This window comes from Hylobates moloch, unplaced genomic scaffold, assembly GCF_009828535.3.
Source record: "Hylobates moloch isolate HMO894 unplaced genomic scaffold, HMol_V3 SCAFFOLD_14, whole genome shotgun sequence".
In the NCBI taxonomy this organism is placed as follows: domain Eukaryota; kingdom Metazoa; phylum Chordata; class Mammalia; order Primates; family Hylobatidae; genus Hylobates; species Hylobates moloch.
Genome location: NW_026652289.1, coordinates 29534442 through 29554098, shown reverse-complemented (window position 1 = coordinate 29554098; position 19657 = coordinate 29534442). Strand labels below are relative to the sequence as shown.

The 19657-nt window shown below is 37.4% G+C and overlaps 1 protein-coding gene across 3 annotated transcripts in view; it reads left to right on the top strand.

Moving 5' to 3' along the window:
- Positions 1 to 19657, top strand: part of USP25 (ubiquitin specific peptidase 25) — a 163428-nt gene that overhangs the window by 17885 nt on the left and 125886 nt on the right. For all 3 annotated transcript variants that reach the window (XM_032176136.2, XM_032176135.2, XM_058427102.1), the window contains exons 2-3: positions 15006 to 15083; positions 18098 to 18242. In XM_032176136.2, coding sequence (XP_032032027.1) covers positions 15006 to 15083; positions 18098 to 18242 — 223 coding nt within the window. The remainder of the gene's footprint in view (positions 1 to 15005; positions 15084 to 18097; positions 18243 to 19657) is intronic.

Sequence of the window (19657 nt, the reverse complement as noted above, 5' to 3'; positions counted from 1 at the left end):
ACTACTGTATATGTTTTGCAAATATTTTCTGTTTTCATGATGTCTTTTTATTCTCTTTATGTTCTTTCATGAATAGACATTTTTATTTTTAATTTAGTTTCATATATAATTAGCTTCCTTTAATATTTGAACTTCCGTGTCCTGTTTCACAAAGATAGTCTCATTTATTGCCCTCTAAATGTTTTCTTAATTTGTCTTCATTCAGGGTTTAAGTTTCATTCCACTTGGGTTTGATTTTTGCGTGTTGTTTGAGTAGATGTCAGAATTTATTTTTCCCCTCTGGAGAACCAGCGACCTTATTGAACAGTTTCTCCTTCCCATTAATGCTCTACCTGACAACAGTATGTATACTTTTTAAATTCTTCAATTGGGACATTTTAAAGAAAAACAGGTGTCAGGAACTCTCACCCTTGAATTAAAAAATATATTTTTGAGACAGAGTCTTGCTCTGTTGCCCAGGCTGGAGTGCAGTGGCATAATCATAGCTTGCTTCAGCCTTAAACTCCGGGGCCCACACTATCCTCCCTCCTCAGCCTCCCAAGTAGCTGGGACTACAGGTGTGTACCATCCACCCAGCTATTTTTTAGTTGTTTTTTTTTTTTTTTTGTAGAGATGGGGTCTCGCTCTGTTTCCCAGGCTGGTCTTGAATTCCTGGTGTTAAGCAAGCCTTTCACTTTGGCCTTCCAAAGCATTGGCATTACAGGCATGAGCCACTGTGCTCAGCCAAATTAAAATATTTTTATTATGGTTTTACTGAAACTTGTTTAAATATAAACTAGGCATACATTTATTATGTTCTGTGGGGTAGCTCTTATGTAATAAGATGAAAAACCAACTAGTAACTTAAAGGTAACCAAAACTACAAAACTGGAGAAATTCAGAATAACAAGGTTAGCTTAATTTGACAAATGGCAGTGTTTTGCAGAAGCTAATTTGGCATTTGTGGCTTCAAGTAAGGAAATCGGTATATGTATTTCAGGATATTGTAATATGTTAAGCTTTTGGGAGTAAATTTTATTTCTGTTGTCAACCATACTACATTTCTGACTTGATACCTAATTAATAACCATTATTGTAGAGTGAGTGGTATTTTTGGTCTTTTTATTGTAAAACTGTAACAGATATGCTCCCAAGTGTTTTTTTTTTTTTTTTAATTTTTGTTTTCTTAAGCTATAGCTCAGTAAATACCAATATTTCCGTGTTGAACTGAACAGGTTGTGTGATTTAGTGTAGAGTAGGATACACTTGCTGTGAATAAGGGGTAACAATTATAGCTTACCTTTAAGTTAGTGCCAAATAAATATTTATCAGAACTTGTGAGTACTTTGCCTTGTGTACATATTTGAGTGCCTGGGCAATCAAGAGAGGGACATACTATGCAGCGTGGTAACTGCTTTTGTAGACATTGTGAAATAGTATTCTTATACTGAAGTAATAATTGTATTCTGAGTATTGCTTTATTGCTAGTATGTGTTTCTGCTTATCTGTAGGAATTTTCCAAGGTTTGTCTTTGATTTTCTGATTTCTTTGCAAGCTTTATCTTTGAGAGAGTATATATTTTCCGAGTCATATATGTTCATTACTATCAAGTATGTGTATTGAAAATAAGTGTAATGTTACATCTTCACATAAATTCTAGTTTTAGGCTTTCAATTGCATGTGTACATTTCTGCTTAGACAGTCATCACTCAGTATCATGACCGTTCATTTATGTATTCTTTGTTTTAAGCAGATTGAGAAATAGATAACATACAAAAAGCTTTTAAATTGGTAGTGGCTAGAGTCAGAGGTGCACAGACAATTTAAATAAAGTATTTGTAGGTAGAACTAAGAGGATCTAGGAAGACTAGGAAAGATCTTATAAAGGAGGTAATAGCTGAAATAAACTGTTGAAGATTTGTAGGCAGGTCGAAGTGTTATTCCAAGTAAAGAGAAGTCTATGAGCAAGGACAAATCTTAAATGATTTAGTGCCTTCTGTTATCTACACATGGTTTTATTTGGCTGAGTGTGATATAATAATAAATATTCGGTCTTTTTCCCTTGTTCCTGGCATGGAGCCCCTAAAGCCTTTGGAATTTACTCTCTAGTCTGTGCTAATCAGATGAGTGGCGTGGATCTGGGTGTTCGGGGAGGAGAGGCTGTGTAGCTTCTGCTTCCGGGTGGGTACTCTTTACCACTGTGGTTAGAGGGCAAGAACTTTCAACCCCACTCCAGCATCCGGGGAGGGAAGAGGGGCTGCAGATTGAGCTCATTCACCAATAGCCAATGATTTAATCAATTATACCTTAATGAAATCTCCAGTGCCATATATGTGTGTGTGTGTGTGTGTGTATTTTTTTTTTTTTTTTCCTTGAGACGGAGTCTCACTCTGTTGTCCAGGCTGGAGTGTAGGAGTGAAGTGGCACGATCTCGGCTCACTGCAGCCTCCGTCTCCCCGGTTCAAGCAGTTCTTTTGTCAGCCTCCTGAGTAGGCTGGACTACACACCAAGCCACCACGCCCGGCTAATTTTTGTATTTTTAGTAGAGATGGGGTTTCACCATATTGGTCAGGCTGATCTTGATCTCCTGACCTCAGGTGATCTACCTGCGTAAAGCTCCCAAAGTGCTGGGATTACAGGCATGAGCCATTGTGCCTGGCCCCTTATATCCTTTTAATAAGTGTTCAGTAAATAGTAGTTCTATGGTAATGCTCAGCATATATGGTTAACTTTTTCCCCTAATTCTTTTTTTTTTTTTGAAATAGAGTCTTGCTCTGTCACCCAGGCTGGAGTGCCGTGGCGTGATCGCGGCTCACTGCAAGCTCCGCCTCCAAGGTTCACACCATTCTCCTACCTCAGCCTCCCCAGTAGCTGGGACCACAGGCGCCCGCCACCACGTCCGGCTAATTTTTTGTATTTTTAGTTGAGATAGGGTTTCACCGTGTTAGCCAGGATGGTCTCAATCTCCTGACCTTGTGATCCACCCGCCTCCGCCTCTGCCTCCCAAAGTGCTTGGATTACAGGTGTGAGCCACCATGCCTGGCCCTTTTTTTTTCTCTTAAAACAATAGAATTATATTATTAATACACTGTTAGTATACAAAAATTGTTTTCAAGGAATTTGTGTCAGGGTCCAGTGAGGACAAAGAAAGGACAAAAAGTAGAACAAAGGAGATTTGATATAAAGAAGTATTGACTAGGAACAGATGATTGGCTGCTAAAGGGTAAAGAGAACTCTAAAGTAAGAAATAAATTTGGGAGAGGCCCTCCAGAAGCCCCAAGACTCTGAGAGATTCGGTTCTTGTTGGAGAGGTTGTGAATGGAGCCCACTGGATGGCAGAGCAGTTTGCAGAAGTGCTGTAGCTTGGGACATTCCTGCCAGTAGCTCTTTTGAAGTGGTGTAGAGTATGTACTTTATTGTATCTAGATGAATGGAGTTTCCAAGAGACCACAGGACATACTATATAAGTAATAAGCATGACCAAAAACTGTATTTGCTTTAAGGAATTGTGACAGATACAACTGCTAGGAATTATATAGTATTCCAGTTTCAGAGTTCTACTTAAAGCACGTTTATTTTGTTTTATTAGTATAAGGGAGTTTATTTTTGGATTATAAGCTAATTAGGCAAACAAGTACAGAACCTAGAGATGCATAAAGATTTAATTGGACAAGAGAGCTATAATAGGACTCTGATTATTAGCATCAACAACAAGTTAAATACGTATTTTATTTAAACTGCAGACGTAGTGATTCAAGGATATGATTTGATTCATAAAAGTTTTGTTTACCTATTTGTTTTCCAGAATATAGGCACTCTAATTTAAAAACAGACTGTTCCAAAAGATTTTGCAAGTTGGGTTTTTGGAACTGAAAATACATGTTCCCATAGAAACCATGTTTCCTGGTGCTGTGTTCTTATTTAGAAATGTATTTAACTCGGTATGAACTTAGCTTATGGTGCTGAGTAACAATATTTTTTGGGAGAAATACATTTAGAGTTTCTACTCATGATGCATTTCTTTTATCTACTAATTAATAGGGATGGGGAATACTCTTTTACATTTTAATTAAAAAAATTTTTTTTTGAGACAGATTTGCTCTTGTTGCGCAGGTTGGAGTACAATGGCGCAGTCTCAGCTCACTGCAACCTCCGTCTTCTGGGTTCAAGCTATTCTCCTGCCTCAGCCTCCCGATTACAGGGATTACAGGCATGTGCCACCACGCCTGGCTAATTTTGTATTTTTGGTAGAGATGGGGTTTCACCATGTTGGTCAGGTTGGTCTCGAACTCCTGACCTAAGGTGATCTGCTTGCCTCGGCCTCGCAAAGTGTTGGGATTACAGGCGTGAGCCACTGCACCCTTTTGTTTTTTGAGGTGGAGTCTCTGTTGCCCAGACTGGAGTGCAGTGGCACGATCTCGACTCACTGCAACCTCCACCTCCCGGGTTCAAGCGATTCTCCTGCCTCAGCCTCCAGAGTAGCTGGGACTATAGGCGCCTGCCACCATGCCTGGCTAATTTTTGTATTTTTAGTAGAGACAGGGTTTCACCATATTGGCCAGGCTGGTTTCGAACTCCTGACCTTGTGATCCACCCATCTTGGCCTCCCAAAGTGCTGGGATTACAAGCGTGAGCCACTGCGCCTGGCTCAGATGGGGAATACTCTTAAGGGTCATAAACATGATGCAGATACGGTTGAAAGGTTGGGTGACAGGTAGGGAAAAGGACTCTGCGGCAAGGGAGGATGGAAACCATCATTTACCTAGGACTAACTATATCCATTGTTCTTTGCTAGCTGTTTCTCATAAAGTATCTCATTTCTTTTTTCTGGATTACATGAATGCTTAATGTTGTTTTAGCTCTGGAATTCTATAAAAAGTAGGAAGAGACTTAAAATTTAGAATTCTTGGCATTTTTAAACTTTAATGGAAAGGGTATACCTTCAGATTTGTGTGCCCATAGAGATATATGAATAATTTATTTTAATACTAATGTGCTGTTAATCCAAAAAGATTGAGAAAAGCTTCAATCTGTGATGGTAAGGATATGCAGCATACCTGAACCATTTGTTACCCCCCCAAAACTTCAAAACCAGGATTAGTTGGCTGGTGAATAATAAACAACTGTTCAAGAGAATGTGGTTTTGATCAGTAGGAGTTTTACTACTTGTCACAAATAAGGAGAATACTTGTCACAAATAAGGAGAATGCTTATTGTCGCCTCTAGGGAAAGTGACAGGGAGGATTTATGGGGTGATGGAGAGGGGAGAGGGTGTGACATCACATGTAGAGGAGGGGTCCCAGTGGTGCAGATGCAGTGAGTCCCTATGCCAGCTGGTAGGTCACGTGTTATGGTAATGAAGCTATAGTTCCCCCCCAGGGTGCTGACTTCAGCGTGATAATGAGGAAAGTTCACTTGGGTTCATCTGCATGTTGCCAGGGTCTGTCAGGAGCTGGCTCCAACTGACTAGGTGAGCTCATTCCTCACAGGGTTTGGGAAAAAACAGGTGGCAAGGTAGGAGGTTGTAAACAGGCTGGTTATTCAAGTTGATTAAATTCCTACAGTCGCCGGGGACCCTCTTTGTCTGCTTACACATTCATGGGACTGTTATATAGATTATTTGCAATAGGGAATTTCAGTAATATTATATTTTATACAAACCTTCAAATGAGATTGACAGGACCAGAACTAGGAAATTCTAGATGGAATGTAGGAGTGTAGAAAGTTTGCTTAGTAAGTGGGCCTGACTTATGTCATTTAGAAGAATTCTTCAATTTAGAAGAATTAGAAAATTTGCTTATTACCTGGCCTGATATATGTATGCTTCTCGTTCCTGTATGAGAGGAAAAAAAAATGGCTTCTCTTTACCTTTCTAGGTTATTTGGCTGCACTAGAAATTAAATTGACAAGAGGCAGATTAACAGGAGAAAACCCATTTTAATTACATAGAACTTACATAAAAGTTGTGGGAACTCTCAGGAGTCCCACAAAATAAGAGACTTGAAGAAGGGTCACATGATTGAAGCTTATGTAGCATCCAGAGCTACAAAAAGTGATAGGGGTTTGGGGCTTCTGGGAGGGGTGGCAACACAAGTTATGAGAGGGTGAGGGAGGAAATGTATGGTGAATAAAGGGTGTCTTGTGTAGATAAAAAGTCGCTCAAGTAATAAAAGTTGTTGCAGCCCTCTTGCTGATACAGATACTTTTTCTAATGTAGATTTCCTTTAAACATGGATTTTTTTTTCACAAAAGGACAGTTTTTCAAGGTTACTCTTGTGTCTGCAGTTTCTCAAAATATGCCAAAGAAGTATATTTTTGGGTGGCATATTCTAGTCGCCTGCAGTCTTATTTGGGGGTGGTGTGTCCTGAGCCCCAGCATTCCCATCTCCAGTAATTAGTCAGTGCCTCTTTTCTGTGGATAAGCTTGTCTTGTGATATGACTCGTTCCAGCTCACATCTGCAGGCTCTGCTGTATTCGTTTATTCAGTCAATGTTGATTGCTTACCGTATGCCAGGCATTATATGTATGTACCAGGAGTACAGTGATGAACGAATTATGCTGTCATTGATAACTTTGAAATGATTACCATTTGGTGCCTAGCAGTGCTTTAGTGCACGTGCTTCTGAAGTTTGAGTTCTTGTCTTTGGATTTACCTTGTGATTAACCATAGTGTACTATTATAATTTGTGGTGAGTCTCACAGAAGGCACCTACATGTGCAGAGACCTTTTCATTATGAAGGAGAATGGTGTTTTGTAGACCCTGAATGAAAGAGAGGGAAGAGGAATGCCAGGGGGAAAGCAAAGCAAGATAATGCTGGGGACAGAGGTAGGGACTCTAGCATGCAGAGGTCCTTTAAGCTGTGAGAAGGACTATACTATAGGAAAATTCCTCAGACAAGTCATAGAATATTACATTTGAGGGAAATGAAAGATCCGGCTTACAGATTAACAAGAAAAACATGACTCAGGAGATTTTTTTCTTCTTCTTTGCTTTCTAGCTATTTAGAGACTGGTTTGGACTTACAAACATGAAGGATGTGTTATGTACTTGAAATTCTTGGACAGTGAGTATTAGAGGTTTCTTATGGTAAGAGAACATGAGCTAGGGCAGTGTAGTGTTATCAGGTAGATGCAGAGGTTTTTGCGGAATCAGATGTGTGTGTGATTACTCACTTTAAAGACAGTATAATGAATTAATCCTGTCATTGACAGGTAACTTTGAAATGCCTACATTTGATGCTTAGCAGTGCATGTGATTCTGAAGTTTAAGAATGTCTTTGGAGTTTCTATCAGGTTTTTTTTTTTTTTTTTCCCTCTATTCTTAGAAAATTTGGAAAGTCTTTTTAGAGGTCATTCTAAGAGTTGCTCCTCCCGCCTTACACCTATCCCCAAGGATGGAAACCTTTGACTTTCTTTTCCTGAACCAAGTTTCATTTATATTTGGAAATTTAGCTCAAGGAGCCAAGGACTGACTGAATGAGTCACCCACCGCTTAACACAAACTTTTTTTTCTCCTTTGTTGTCAGTGGTGCTTTAGTTCTCTTTTACTATTTTATAAGTATTTTACATTAACATAATAGTGGATTTTTGCACTGAGTTTTCATTTTTTATTGAATCTTTAATCTCCAATATTAGATATCCTAGAGTTGAGAAAATATGGCAAGGACATGGAATTTGAAAGACCTAGTTTCAACCGTGTCTCTGCACTTACTAATGTCTTGAAGTCTCTGTTAGCTGTAAAATGAGAGTAACTTTCTAGAGGGTGTGTGTGTATGTGTGTATTAAATGAGAGTATATATTGGAAACATTGGAAACAGTCTGGTATAGGGAAGTTTAAACCTTCACTCTGTAAGTTCGATTAATTGAGTGCTGAAATAAACTGACAGTAAACAGATTAGCAAGAGAAAGTGCATACAAATTTATTGACATGCAAGCATGGGTGGGAGCTACAAAAAAAATATGAGGCTCTAAAAAGGGCCAGATGATTGAAGCCTGAATCCCATCTTCATAAAGGGAGAAGTGGAGGATGCAGGCAATTTTAGAGGAAGAGTAAATGATTTCAAGGGGAGATGAGTGTGCCTGAAGAGCAGACAATGACCTGGAACAAAATTCTTCTGGGCTCTGGGAGAGATGGTGGCAATTTTTTGGGAAGGTGAGGGGGCAGAACTGTACTGCAAACAAAAGTTGTCTTTTTTATATAGATAAAGTCTCTGAGGTAACAAATAGCCCTTAGAAGAATAGTCAAAAGAATAGGTGAAAAGTCTGTCTGGGTACGGTACGCCCAGGGGCATGGCAATTTTTAGTTTTCTCTTCTGCTGTAGGAGTTAATCTTCTCTGGTTTATATAGATTACAGGGAATTATCCAAGACAATTTCGTTCCTTCAGGATGAACGTCCCTCAGTCAGATAAGGGAATTTCAGAGAAAACCTTTCCCTGTGCTTCGGAAGGGAAAACAGGGAGGCAGGAGAATGTTAGAGAGAGACCTTGCTTCTGAGTCCTTTCAATTGCTTTTGTTCAGAGCACTCAGCAAGCCAGAATGCCATACTTTGGGGCATTGTTTTCATAACCTCAGCATTGATATACAGCAAGAGTATAATAAATTCATATTTTCTTTCCTTGTCTTGGGCCAGTGATCCCTTTTTTTGCATCCTCAAAAAGTTATACTGATGTTAAATATGCCCTCTTTACTGAAACAGATTTTAAAAAGACCCAACGTTAAGTGAGGTCACCTGAGACTGGAAAGAATTTCTGTGAAACTCTCAGATTTTTAATTTATATTGAAATTACCAATATTTCCTTATACCTGAAGTGCATAGTACTATATTTTGCACATAGTAGACACTTAAGGATGTTATTGTGCAGTAAAAATAACAGGAAGGAATCTGAAGACTTGTAGGTAATCTCGACTTCTTTGCTTATTAATTTTTGTGGTGTTTGCAAGTAACTGAATCTCTTTGGACATTGCATCTTGCCCCTTTGGTTTAGCAGTGGGAAGAGGTTGAACCCACCTCCCTGTACTTAACTAGAGAAAAAAAAATCCATACAAGGAGCATCTCCGAGCCCAGAAAAGGAGCTCTAGATATGGAAGTGGATTGGATGGGAACCACCTTGGATTTGGAATTGCTGGTCATGGAGAGGACCATATTTAGGACATTTCCAGTTGAGTATCAGGGCGTATCACAGATCAGAAGTTTCATAAATGGGAAGGTACAAACCTTGAAAAACAGACTAGGGTCTTAATCACAACAGAAATGGCAACAGAACCCCCACATAATTGCAAGAAATGAAGGTGCAGGGTTTCAAATACAGGAAAAACACAACTGGAAGATGCCAGTAACAAAGGAAAAAAAAAAGCTTTACAGATGAGGTGGCTTCTCTAACTTAAACTTAGATTTTTTCTCATTGCTCACCTCTTCCCATTTCTCTATACCTAGGTTTAGCTAAGAAAATTCTTTCACCTTTTTTTTTTCTTTTCCACCTGGCCTTCTCCCCGATCACCAGTTCTTTTCATTGTTTCATTTTCAGTCAAGATTTATGAAAACATGAACCGTGCTAGAGATACACCTGATTTTTTTCTGGGATATTTGAATTGATAGTAAAAGATAAAACAGCAAAATAACAGTTTCAAAGACCTTGCTCTTCTCCATAATATACTCAGTGTTCGTATTGCACTTTATCGAACCACCATAACAAACCACCTCAAAACCCAGTGGCATACCAAAATATTGTCACTCACACTCACAGATTTGCTGGTTGGCTGGGCTTTTTTCACATGTGACTTTTTTCACATGTGCCTCATTCTTGGGCAAGTGGGCTACCAAGTCATGTTCTTAAGTAGGTGGCAGAAGTTCAACTGGGCAAACCCAGCGATGCAGATATGTTTCATGTCTGCTTGCATGCTGGCTGCTAACATGCCATTGGTCAAATCCCATCATCCATGACAAAAGGAAATACATCGTGTGTGAGGAAGTAAAAGTGGCAAAGAGTATGGATACAGGGATGGGAGAATTGGGAGGCTAGCATAGGCAGTGTAATCTTTTCTGGGATTTATATTCGTGTTTGTATTTTACCTTGTGGTTATTAATTTGTGTATATACTATTTTGTATTCTGCTTTAGCTTAATATGATTTTGTAAGGAAAACTTCTGTATAGATTATATATTTTTCACTTAAAAATAAATAGTTGTATGTTTAACTGAGACTCTGCTTCTAAGTTGATCTGCATCAAAATCATTTGAAGTGCTTATTAAAATACAGATCCCTAGACCTTAACTCAGACCCTCTGGAATCAATCTCTGGGGATGAGGCCTGGACATCTTCATTATTAACAAACTCATGGAGTCATCCTTCTGTACATTAAAGTTTGAGAACTACTTTCTTAATGGAAGGACATGGCGTTTGTATTAGTCTGTTCTCACGCTGCTATAAGGACATACCTGAGACTGGGTGATATGGTTAGGCTTTGTGTCCCCAACCAAATCTCATCTTGAATTGTAATTCCCATAATCCCCTGTGTTGTGGGAGGGACCAGGTGGAAATAATTGAATCATGGGGACAGTTTCCCCCATCCTGTTCTCATGATAGTGAATAAGTGTCACAAGATCTGATGATTTTATAAAGAGCATTTCCCCTGAAGATGCTCTCTTGCCTGCCACCATGTAAGATGTGCCTTTGCCCCTCCTTACCTTCAGCCATGATTGTGAGGCCTTTCCAGCCATGTGGAACCGTGATTCTGTTAAACCTCTTTCCTTTATAAATTACCCAGTGTATTAGTCTGTTCTCATGCTGCTAATAAAGACATACCTGAGACTGGGTAATTTATAAAGAAAAAGATGTTTAATGGACTCACAGTTCCACGTTGTCGAAGGCCTGACAATCATGGCAGAAGGGAAAGGAGAAGCAACGGTGCATCTTACATGGTAGCAGGCAAGAGAGCATGTGCAGGGGAACTTTCCTTTACAAAACCATCAGATCTCATAACACTTATTCACTATCACAAGAACAACATGGGAAAAACCCACCCCCATGATTCAATTACCTTCTACCAGGTCCCTCCCATGACACGTGAGGATTATGGGAGCTACAACTCAATGTAAAATTTGGGTGGGGACACAGCCATTTTTTAATTGTTATAATTAATGGCCATCAACACTTGTACAAATGACTGATTTCCTTGGGTACTCAGTAATTTTTCTCTGAGCCATGACTGAATAATTTTCAGTTGAGGAAAATAATACTTTATATATGAAATCAGATTTGGAGTGCTGGTAGCAGTGAGATTACAGACTTATAAAAATTATAAAGGATTTTATATTAACTAAATGAAGACATTGAATTGAATAAAGATGATTTCTGTAAAACTTTTATGCCTTTAATTCATAATGTTGGGTATTGCATGGCTTAGTCATGATTCCATTGCTATTTATTGGTAATTTTCTAAATGAAAGTAGTATAAACCAAAAAGTATCAATCAATTTAGAAAGTTTATTTTGCCAGGGTTAAATACGTGCCCGTGACACAGCCTCAGGATGTCCTGACAACATGTGTCCAAGGTGGTTGGGGTACAGCTTGCTTTTATACATTTTAAGGAGATATAATATATCAGTCAATTCATGTAAGATTCACATTGGTTCAATCTGGAAGGGAGGGACAACTCAAGGTCTGGTCACAGGGTGGCTTCCAGGTCATCGGTAGATTTGAACATATTCTGATTGGCAATTGGTTGAGTTATTATCAATAGAAAGGAATGTCTGGGTTAAGATAAGGGGTTGTGGAGACCTAGGTTTTATCATGCAAATGAAGCCTCCAAGTTGCAGGCTTTAGAGAGAGTAGACTGATAATGTTTCTTACCAGACTTAAGGTTTGTGTGTATATTAATGCTGGAGAGGTATACTGAGGCATGTCTACCCCCCACTTCCAGTCATGGCCTGAACCAGTCTTTCAGGTTAAATTTTAGAGTGCCTTGAAGCTTCAAATTTTATTTTTGGTTTATGGTATAAAAACTGATAGGTTTAAAGATAATTTTGTTTTTCTCAATTCGGCTCTGTAAATTTGGCAGTTCTTTTATTCATCCATTTTGATACTTCCTGGCATTTTCTATGACTTTGTTTGTGTACTTTATTATGTATTTTATTGTTAGATAGCTTGGTTATCCCAGCTCTGTAAAAAATTTTTATGGAAGTGAAATTCTTTGATGGTATGGCAGACACTGCCAATGCCTATCCAATGAACATTCTTTTCTTTTTGATAGCAGAACCCTGATTTCATTTTCACAGCAGCCTTTGCCCACCCAAAAAATTCGTTTCCCAATCTCCTTTGCAGCTATGAGTGGCCATGCAACTGTGTTGTGCTTTGTGAGGCTTTTATAAGTGGAAGTTTGTAGGTGGGGCTTGTTAAAGAAGTCTCGTTCATTTGGGAGACAGCTTTTGTCCTTTACTCTTCTCTTTATCCTACCTAAAACTTGGACAGAATGATGGAGGAGGAGACCATGCAGTGACAGACATTCTGATGCACGTTCCACATAAAGACTTGATGTTGGGTGTCCTTACTAGGTCTGGACTGCCCATTGTGTCTTCTAAGTTAGAAAAGAAAGACACTCCAGAGTATTGAAGCTGCTGTTATGTTGGGAATCTGTTACATGTAGCTGAATATAGTTTCTATCTAATACATATGATTTCTGTAAAAGATATTTGGGCTGCAGTATCTTAAACCTTTCATGTAATTTGTTTAGGACTTTTTAGACTTCTGAAAATACATATTTTATACGTAAATTGTCAGGCATGTTTTGAAATGCACATTTTACAATTTGATGTCGACAAAGCTGAATGCAGAACATTTTAAAACTTTTTATTTTGAAATTTCAAATTTAAAGTTGCAAGACTTAGTACACAGAACTTCCATAACTTTTTTTCTCCCCAAACCATTTGATAGTAAGTTGCAGGCATCATGCCCCTTTACCACTTAAATTCTTCAGGATATATTTCCTAATAAAAAAGATACTCTCTTACTATACTGGAGTTATCAAATTCAAGAATTTAATATTAATGAAATGTCATTACTAAGCTGTGCATATTTATATTTCTCCAGTTGTCTCAACAATATCCTGCGTAACATTTGGTATGGGATGCAGTCAGCTCCCCCTTTGGCTCACATGCTTCTTTAGTCTCCTTTAGGATGGAGACTTCACCTGTTTTTCATGGCATAGTCATTTTTGAAGATGATAGAATAATTATTTTTCACAGTGTCCTTCAGTTTGGGTTTGTGTGATGCTTTCTCAAGATTCGATTTAGGTTGTGCATTTTCGGCAGGGCTGTCTCACAGATAGTGTCAGGAGGCAAGCACTGCCATTTTATCCCATTATTGGTAATACTAACTTTGATCTCTTGGTTAAGGCGGTGACTGTCAGGGTTTGCACTGTTGTTACAGTAGGTAGCTAGTCAGATATGAGCAGGGCAGAAGGGGGCCTCCCCCCAGGAATTTCAGGCAACCATTAGGCGGTGGTCAGGCTGTTATTAACCGTCTCTCTGAAATAATAATTGGTCACAGCCGGTGCCAGGGAAAGGCAGTCTCCCAATAGATAGAAACACCTGAAACTGGTGATCAGCAGCTTCCTGATAAGATCCCAGGATTTGAGTGAATGGGCTCAAGCATATATGCACTAAGAGGCAAAACGGTGGAGTTTAACTGACATATGACCTTCGTTTAGGAACACCCAACTGGTAAGGGAAAAACACCTTAAGTGAGCACGTGCACAATTTCAGTAAACACACTGTGCGTGCAGCCCCTCCCCAGTGCTGGCAGGCCACATGCGCCTGTGGACAGCCACCCTATAGGAAGAATCGGGAGAAGAAATGCAAACCCTGGAAGCATGCCAGTGTATAAAACCCCAAGTCAAAGGTCAGCTGTTCACTTGATCTTTCAAGTTGCCCGCTTGGCCCCCTTCCAAGTGTACTTTACTTGCTTTCATTCCTGCTCTAAAGCTTTTTAATAAACTTTCACCCCTGCTCTAAAAACTTGCCTTGGTCTCTCTCTCTGCCTTATGCCCCTTGGTCAAATTCTTTCTTCTGAGGAAGCAAGAAGTGAGCTTGCTGTAGACATGTATGGGTTCGCCACTGTTAACACAATAAAGTTATTCTTTCTCCCTTTATAATTTGTGGAAGAGAATTTAAAATGATGTAAATATTCTGTTCCTGATCAAACTTTCATTCAGTAGTTTTAGCATCCATTGAAGATTCCTGACTGAATTATTACTGAGATAAATGTGAAACATCTTTTTAAAAAAGATTTCAATAGATCCTATTGACTAGTTTGCTTTTCCTGTCATATCCATTGTGATTTTTTATTTCATGGTACTGTTCTATAGTGTTGGGAACTTCAAGAAATACAGAGATGTAAGGAGGAAGTTGGTTTTTATTTAAGGGCCATTAGGGGAGAGTTTGATAGTGAAATCCTATCTCTCTACCTCATTTCCCCTCCAGTATGTTGCAATCAATTATATAGGCCAATAGCATATAAAGAACTGAAGCAAATGGGGGCAAATGATCTATTCAATTTTGAGTCTTTTATGACAGATTGGACAGTGAAATGATCCTCTTTTTAAAGTAGATCTGAAGATCTCCGTGATATAATTACCCACCAAGTTATGTCTTGCTGAAAGCATGTCTTTTCCAAAGGTGTTACTCTCCTTGTGCTTAACCATCATGGATGAGGCTCCTTTTCTTGTTAGGTGGCATAAATGAGGGGATGAAGAAAAGGACAGAAACTGTTAATTCAGTAAGACTTATTGGGGAGTAATGTAGAGAAGTTACCTTTTCAAAACATGAGAATGAAATAAGGGTTCTCCACAGCATGATTCATTCTTTCTAAAAAAATGAAGTTGTTTGGCCTTTCTCAAGTTCTTTTTTTACTCTAGTTTACTTTATTCTGTTTTTTGTTTGTTTTGGAAAACCAAAGGTCATTTGTTTTCTTTTCCTAGTATATTTTCAGAGTTGAGAATATAATGATTTTGGGTTTTTCCTCCCTCTAGCACCAGCAGACGTTTTTGAATCAACTGAGAGAAATTACGGGGATTAATGACACCCAGATACTACAGCAAGCCTTGAAGGTATGGCCTCTGTTTTATGATATACAGTTTGTGGTGTACGCTCATCTCTAGTGTGTGTTATATTTGATAGTTGATTTTTTTTTTGGTTATACCATGTGGTAGTTTTAGAGATACAGGAATGGACTTTGTAAAGTAAAATCCTCAGTTAACACACTGCAGTTTTGAGCATGTTAGCTTTCAGCAGTCTGATGTCCATGATACCTAAGAGTGACAGATAATCTCTTTCTATATATGAAATGCTTTTTGTGCAAAATAGTGGTATGTGAATCCTAATTCTAATGGATGGTTTTACTTACGAGCTGTGATTTTAGAGTTTAAATGAGGGTTCAAGGTGGGGTGTATTAGAGGATGAGATGTAAGAGAAGGGAAAAGTAGAAAATTAATAGAAGGCTGAAAGCTTACATTTTTCATCTCCTGAGAAGCAGAGAGATAAATTTGCACCCATTCAGCTAATTACACCCTAAGTTAAACATTGGATTTCAAACTCTTCAGTATAGGCAACAACTAAAATGTATCATTTTGTCGTATCTTAGTTGGACCTTCATTTTCACACCAACATTCAAATGAGTCATATCATATGGATACTCACATTGAAAAAGAGTGAATGAAAGGTATATAAGAACCAGAACTGTACAGTATTTTAAGCTCATTTGCATATTACTGCTATAGGCTAAAAACAATATAGCGTTTTTGCCACTGCAGTCATATACATAGCTCCAATCCTTTGGAAGTTGATTTCAAGCCTAGAGTTCTTTATTTGTTTTTAAAAATAATCTATTAGATGATTATAATAAAAGTCATTATAACAATAAGTAGTACTGATTAAACATTTAGTACTACCAGGCAGTATTTTAAGTACTTTATGTGGGCTAGCTCATCCTAATAATAAATAACTCTATGAGATAAGTATTAGTTTCATCCCCCTTATGAAAAGATGGGTAACAGAGAGGTTAAGGTAACTTGCCCAAGATCACACAGCCTGTATGTGGAGAAGCTTGGAATAGAAACCAAGGCAGCCTGATCCCAGGTGCCACACTTAATTTGTGCTTCTTTTACTAGAAGCTTTGCTTCACCTTATTCCCCTATCAGGAAAATCATGAAATAGTAGTGTTTAGAGCATTAATGCGGGGTGTATGAAGCCACTGTAAGTATTTGGAGAGGAAGCAGAAGTGCTATACCTCAATTTTTATGATTATGACATTTAGATAATTGCTAGTCCCTTTTTATTCTGATAAATATCGTTACTAAATTCCACGTTTTCAGAAACTACCTTTTTCATTATGTATTACTGAGTGTGAGACCATAGCCTATCATCTTGCCAGGGTAAATTTGGGGAATTTGCTTTTTTTTTTTTTTTAACTTAGTAAATATATAGCTCGAATGAAGTCTTATCCACATTTCCTTTGATATAGGTTGTGTGAGCATAGGTATTTTTAATTTTCCAAAATTTTTGTTTCAGTTACCAGTAGCTGGGGGAAAAGAGTGTATTTAAACCTTAATTGTTGCCCATTATAAATACTGACAAGAAGTCTCCTTTTGGGCACTGTAACGTCATCGATTAATTTCAGTACTTTTAATTTGAGAACATATTTTTAGCTCTAAAAAGTAAATGAACTTCAATTTGTGTAAATTCCTACTGTGTTGTTTTAAATTATTATATGAGGTAATCTATGAAAAACACTTAGCACATTTCTTGGCATATAGTAAGTGCTCAATAAATGTTAGCCATCATTATTGTGATTTATTGTTAGATTACTTATTTAACAATAGTGTATCTTATATTTTGGATGAGTCACTTAGGAATCGTCTGATGATCATGACACATAGCATTTTTGAAAGTGGTGGTGCTTTTGAAACTGCACCCTTACTCCTTTCGTCACTGACTGCTAGAGTTGGATTTGGGGTAGGTCTTGGGGACTTTATTCTGCCAGCTGCTCGGTCCTTAAATTTTGGAATCATGCTGATCCTACTTCTGTCATGTCCCACATTTAATAAGATAGCAATAATATTGGATGCTGTCTTCTCCCATTTCTCTCCTGTAGTCTATTCTTAATACATGGAGTAAACTTTTTAAAATGTAAGTCATACATGTCATTCCTTTCCAAAACACTCCACTGGCTTCTTATTACACCCATGTGCATGTCTGAGTTCTTAGGGAACCTACAGAGCCTTTCATGTTTTGGTTTTCTGTTACAAAGATAGCTTCGTTATGAATATCTGGGTTTCCTGTGTTGTTTCGGTTAACTGTTTTAGAGCTAGCGTCTTACTTGTTGTCAGTTGTGCAGAGAATATAAAGATGTAACTGGGCAAGTCTCTTCTCATTTTGCTGTTTTAAAAATTCTTATTCTGGCATCTGCTTTCTTCTAAATGAACTTTAGAATAATTTTATTCAGCTATGCTTTTGATGAGACCTATGCAAAATGTATGTATTTAATTTGAGCAGGATTGTCATGTTGACAGTATTGAGTATTTCTGTCTAGAGTTCTATGTGTCTTTCCATATTTCTATATTATCAAGCCCTTCAGTACATTTTGCCATTTTCTTCCTATGAGTCCTTGACATTTTGCTTAAGTTTGCCCCTATGTATGTATCCAGTACCCAGATTAAAAGGAATATCTTTTATTGTCCTTTTTTGTAGAAGTACTAATTTTAATACCTATTTTGCACTCTTTCTTATGGCAAGTTCCAGAAGACATTTTTTAGTTTATTTGTTCAAAAGTATAAGTTTGTGATCCACTTTTATTAAGCAGATAGGAAAGTAATGAAGACCAAGAAATTAGAGATGGATTTTTACATTGTATCAGTAGTTTTAATTAGTAAAAAAGGTACTACTATTGATATAGTATACTTTATGTATGATGCATTTACACTCTAAAATTAGAATCACATATAGATTAATTGCAAATCTAAAGCAGTTTTGTTCTAGAGTATTAGTTATGGAGAATATTGTATAACTTTTTTTGATGTATAAAATTATTTCAAAACACTTGATACTCCTTTCTTGATATTTGAAGGATAGTAATGGAAACTTGGAATTAGCAGTGGCTTTCCTTACTGCGAAGAATGCTAAGACCCCTCAGCAGGAGGAGACAACTTACTACCAAACAGCACTTCCTGGCAATGATAGATACATCAGTGTGGGAAGCCAAGCAGATACAAGTAAGTTTTCTTTCTTTTCTTATTATTTTAATAGAGACATACTGAAAAACTTTCCTTGGTGTAATATATTAATGTTGCTTAAGCAGAGGTAAAGAACCAAAAAAGAACTCTATTAACCTTGGTTCTTTTTAGTGTAGTTGAAAGGAACATACATTATCTTTTTCAGATTATAAGGAAAAGATTTTATATAAGTTATATAGTTTTTCATAGAACATTTCATATAGTATTTATTGTTTTGAAATATGGAATAGCTGCAGATATTCATAAAAGGAAGAACTAGAATTTTTAATGGGCACAGTTATTTTGTAGATTTTAAGTGCTGGTAGAGGCTTTAGTATTTCTTTTGAGGTTAAAGTATTATTTCTAATTACTGATAGGTTTACCATTTAATAAAATTTCCCTTCCCTTTCCCCCTGCTTCCAAATAAAGCTTTGGTGAAGAAGTTTATTATTGTGTAATGAAATTGCCTTTCATCCAAAAGAAAAAAAAAAAGAAAACTTGGAAAAAGTGTTCTGGAGATACACACAAATACGTATATGTGGAAGATTCTATGTGGGACTTAAGTTTTTCTTCATAATATGAATACTTTATACTTACGTAGCACACAGTTTTTCAAACTATGTTCAGTTACCTTCATATCTCATTATAGTTTAATAATTGTACTACGTAAAAATAGTTACTTTTATGCCTTATGGATTTGCAAAATTTGATTATTAACATATTTGGAGAGAATTTCTTGTTTTGTTTATAGACATTCTCAAAGTTAGGAAGCAACCAGAAAAGAGTTCATTTACATAGATGTTTATTAATGTTTATTGATAAAATATTTTAATTTTTAGTTTTCAGGATAATCTAAGTATTTTTGATACACAGATGATCTTGTGTCAGAGAAAACTAGAATACTCCTGTCTCACTTAGTTAATAGGTGATGGGAGAATTTTTGTAGCATATATAAGATAGACCTGTTTACTTAACGTCTAAGTTCAAGGCAAACTGTGATTTGGCCCCCATCCACATTTCTAGCCTCATTTTCCACTGTTTTCCTCCTGTCATTCAACACTGTGATAATACAGAATGGCTTGAAGTTCTCATGTACTCAGTGGTATTTAATTTTTCTGTCTTTACATGTGCTGTTCCTTCTGTTTGAATGCACTCTGGCCTTTTCTTCCCTAGCCTAATTTGTTCTGGTCTTGAAAGATTTAGCTAAAGAGCTGCTTGCTGGAGAATGTTTTTTCTGGCCTCTAGCTAGGACCAAGTGTGTCTCCAGCATCCAGGGCATGCTTCTGTCTTAATGACTACTCTGTTATTTTGAAATTATTTGCTTGAACATTATTGGTGCTCAAAAAATGTTCACTGAGTTATTTTTGATAATATGTGCAGTAAAGCTCTTTCAAAACCAAGGAAAGGGAATGAAG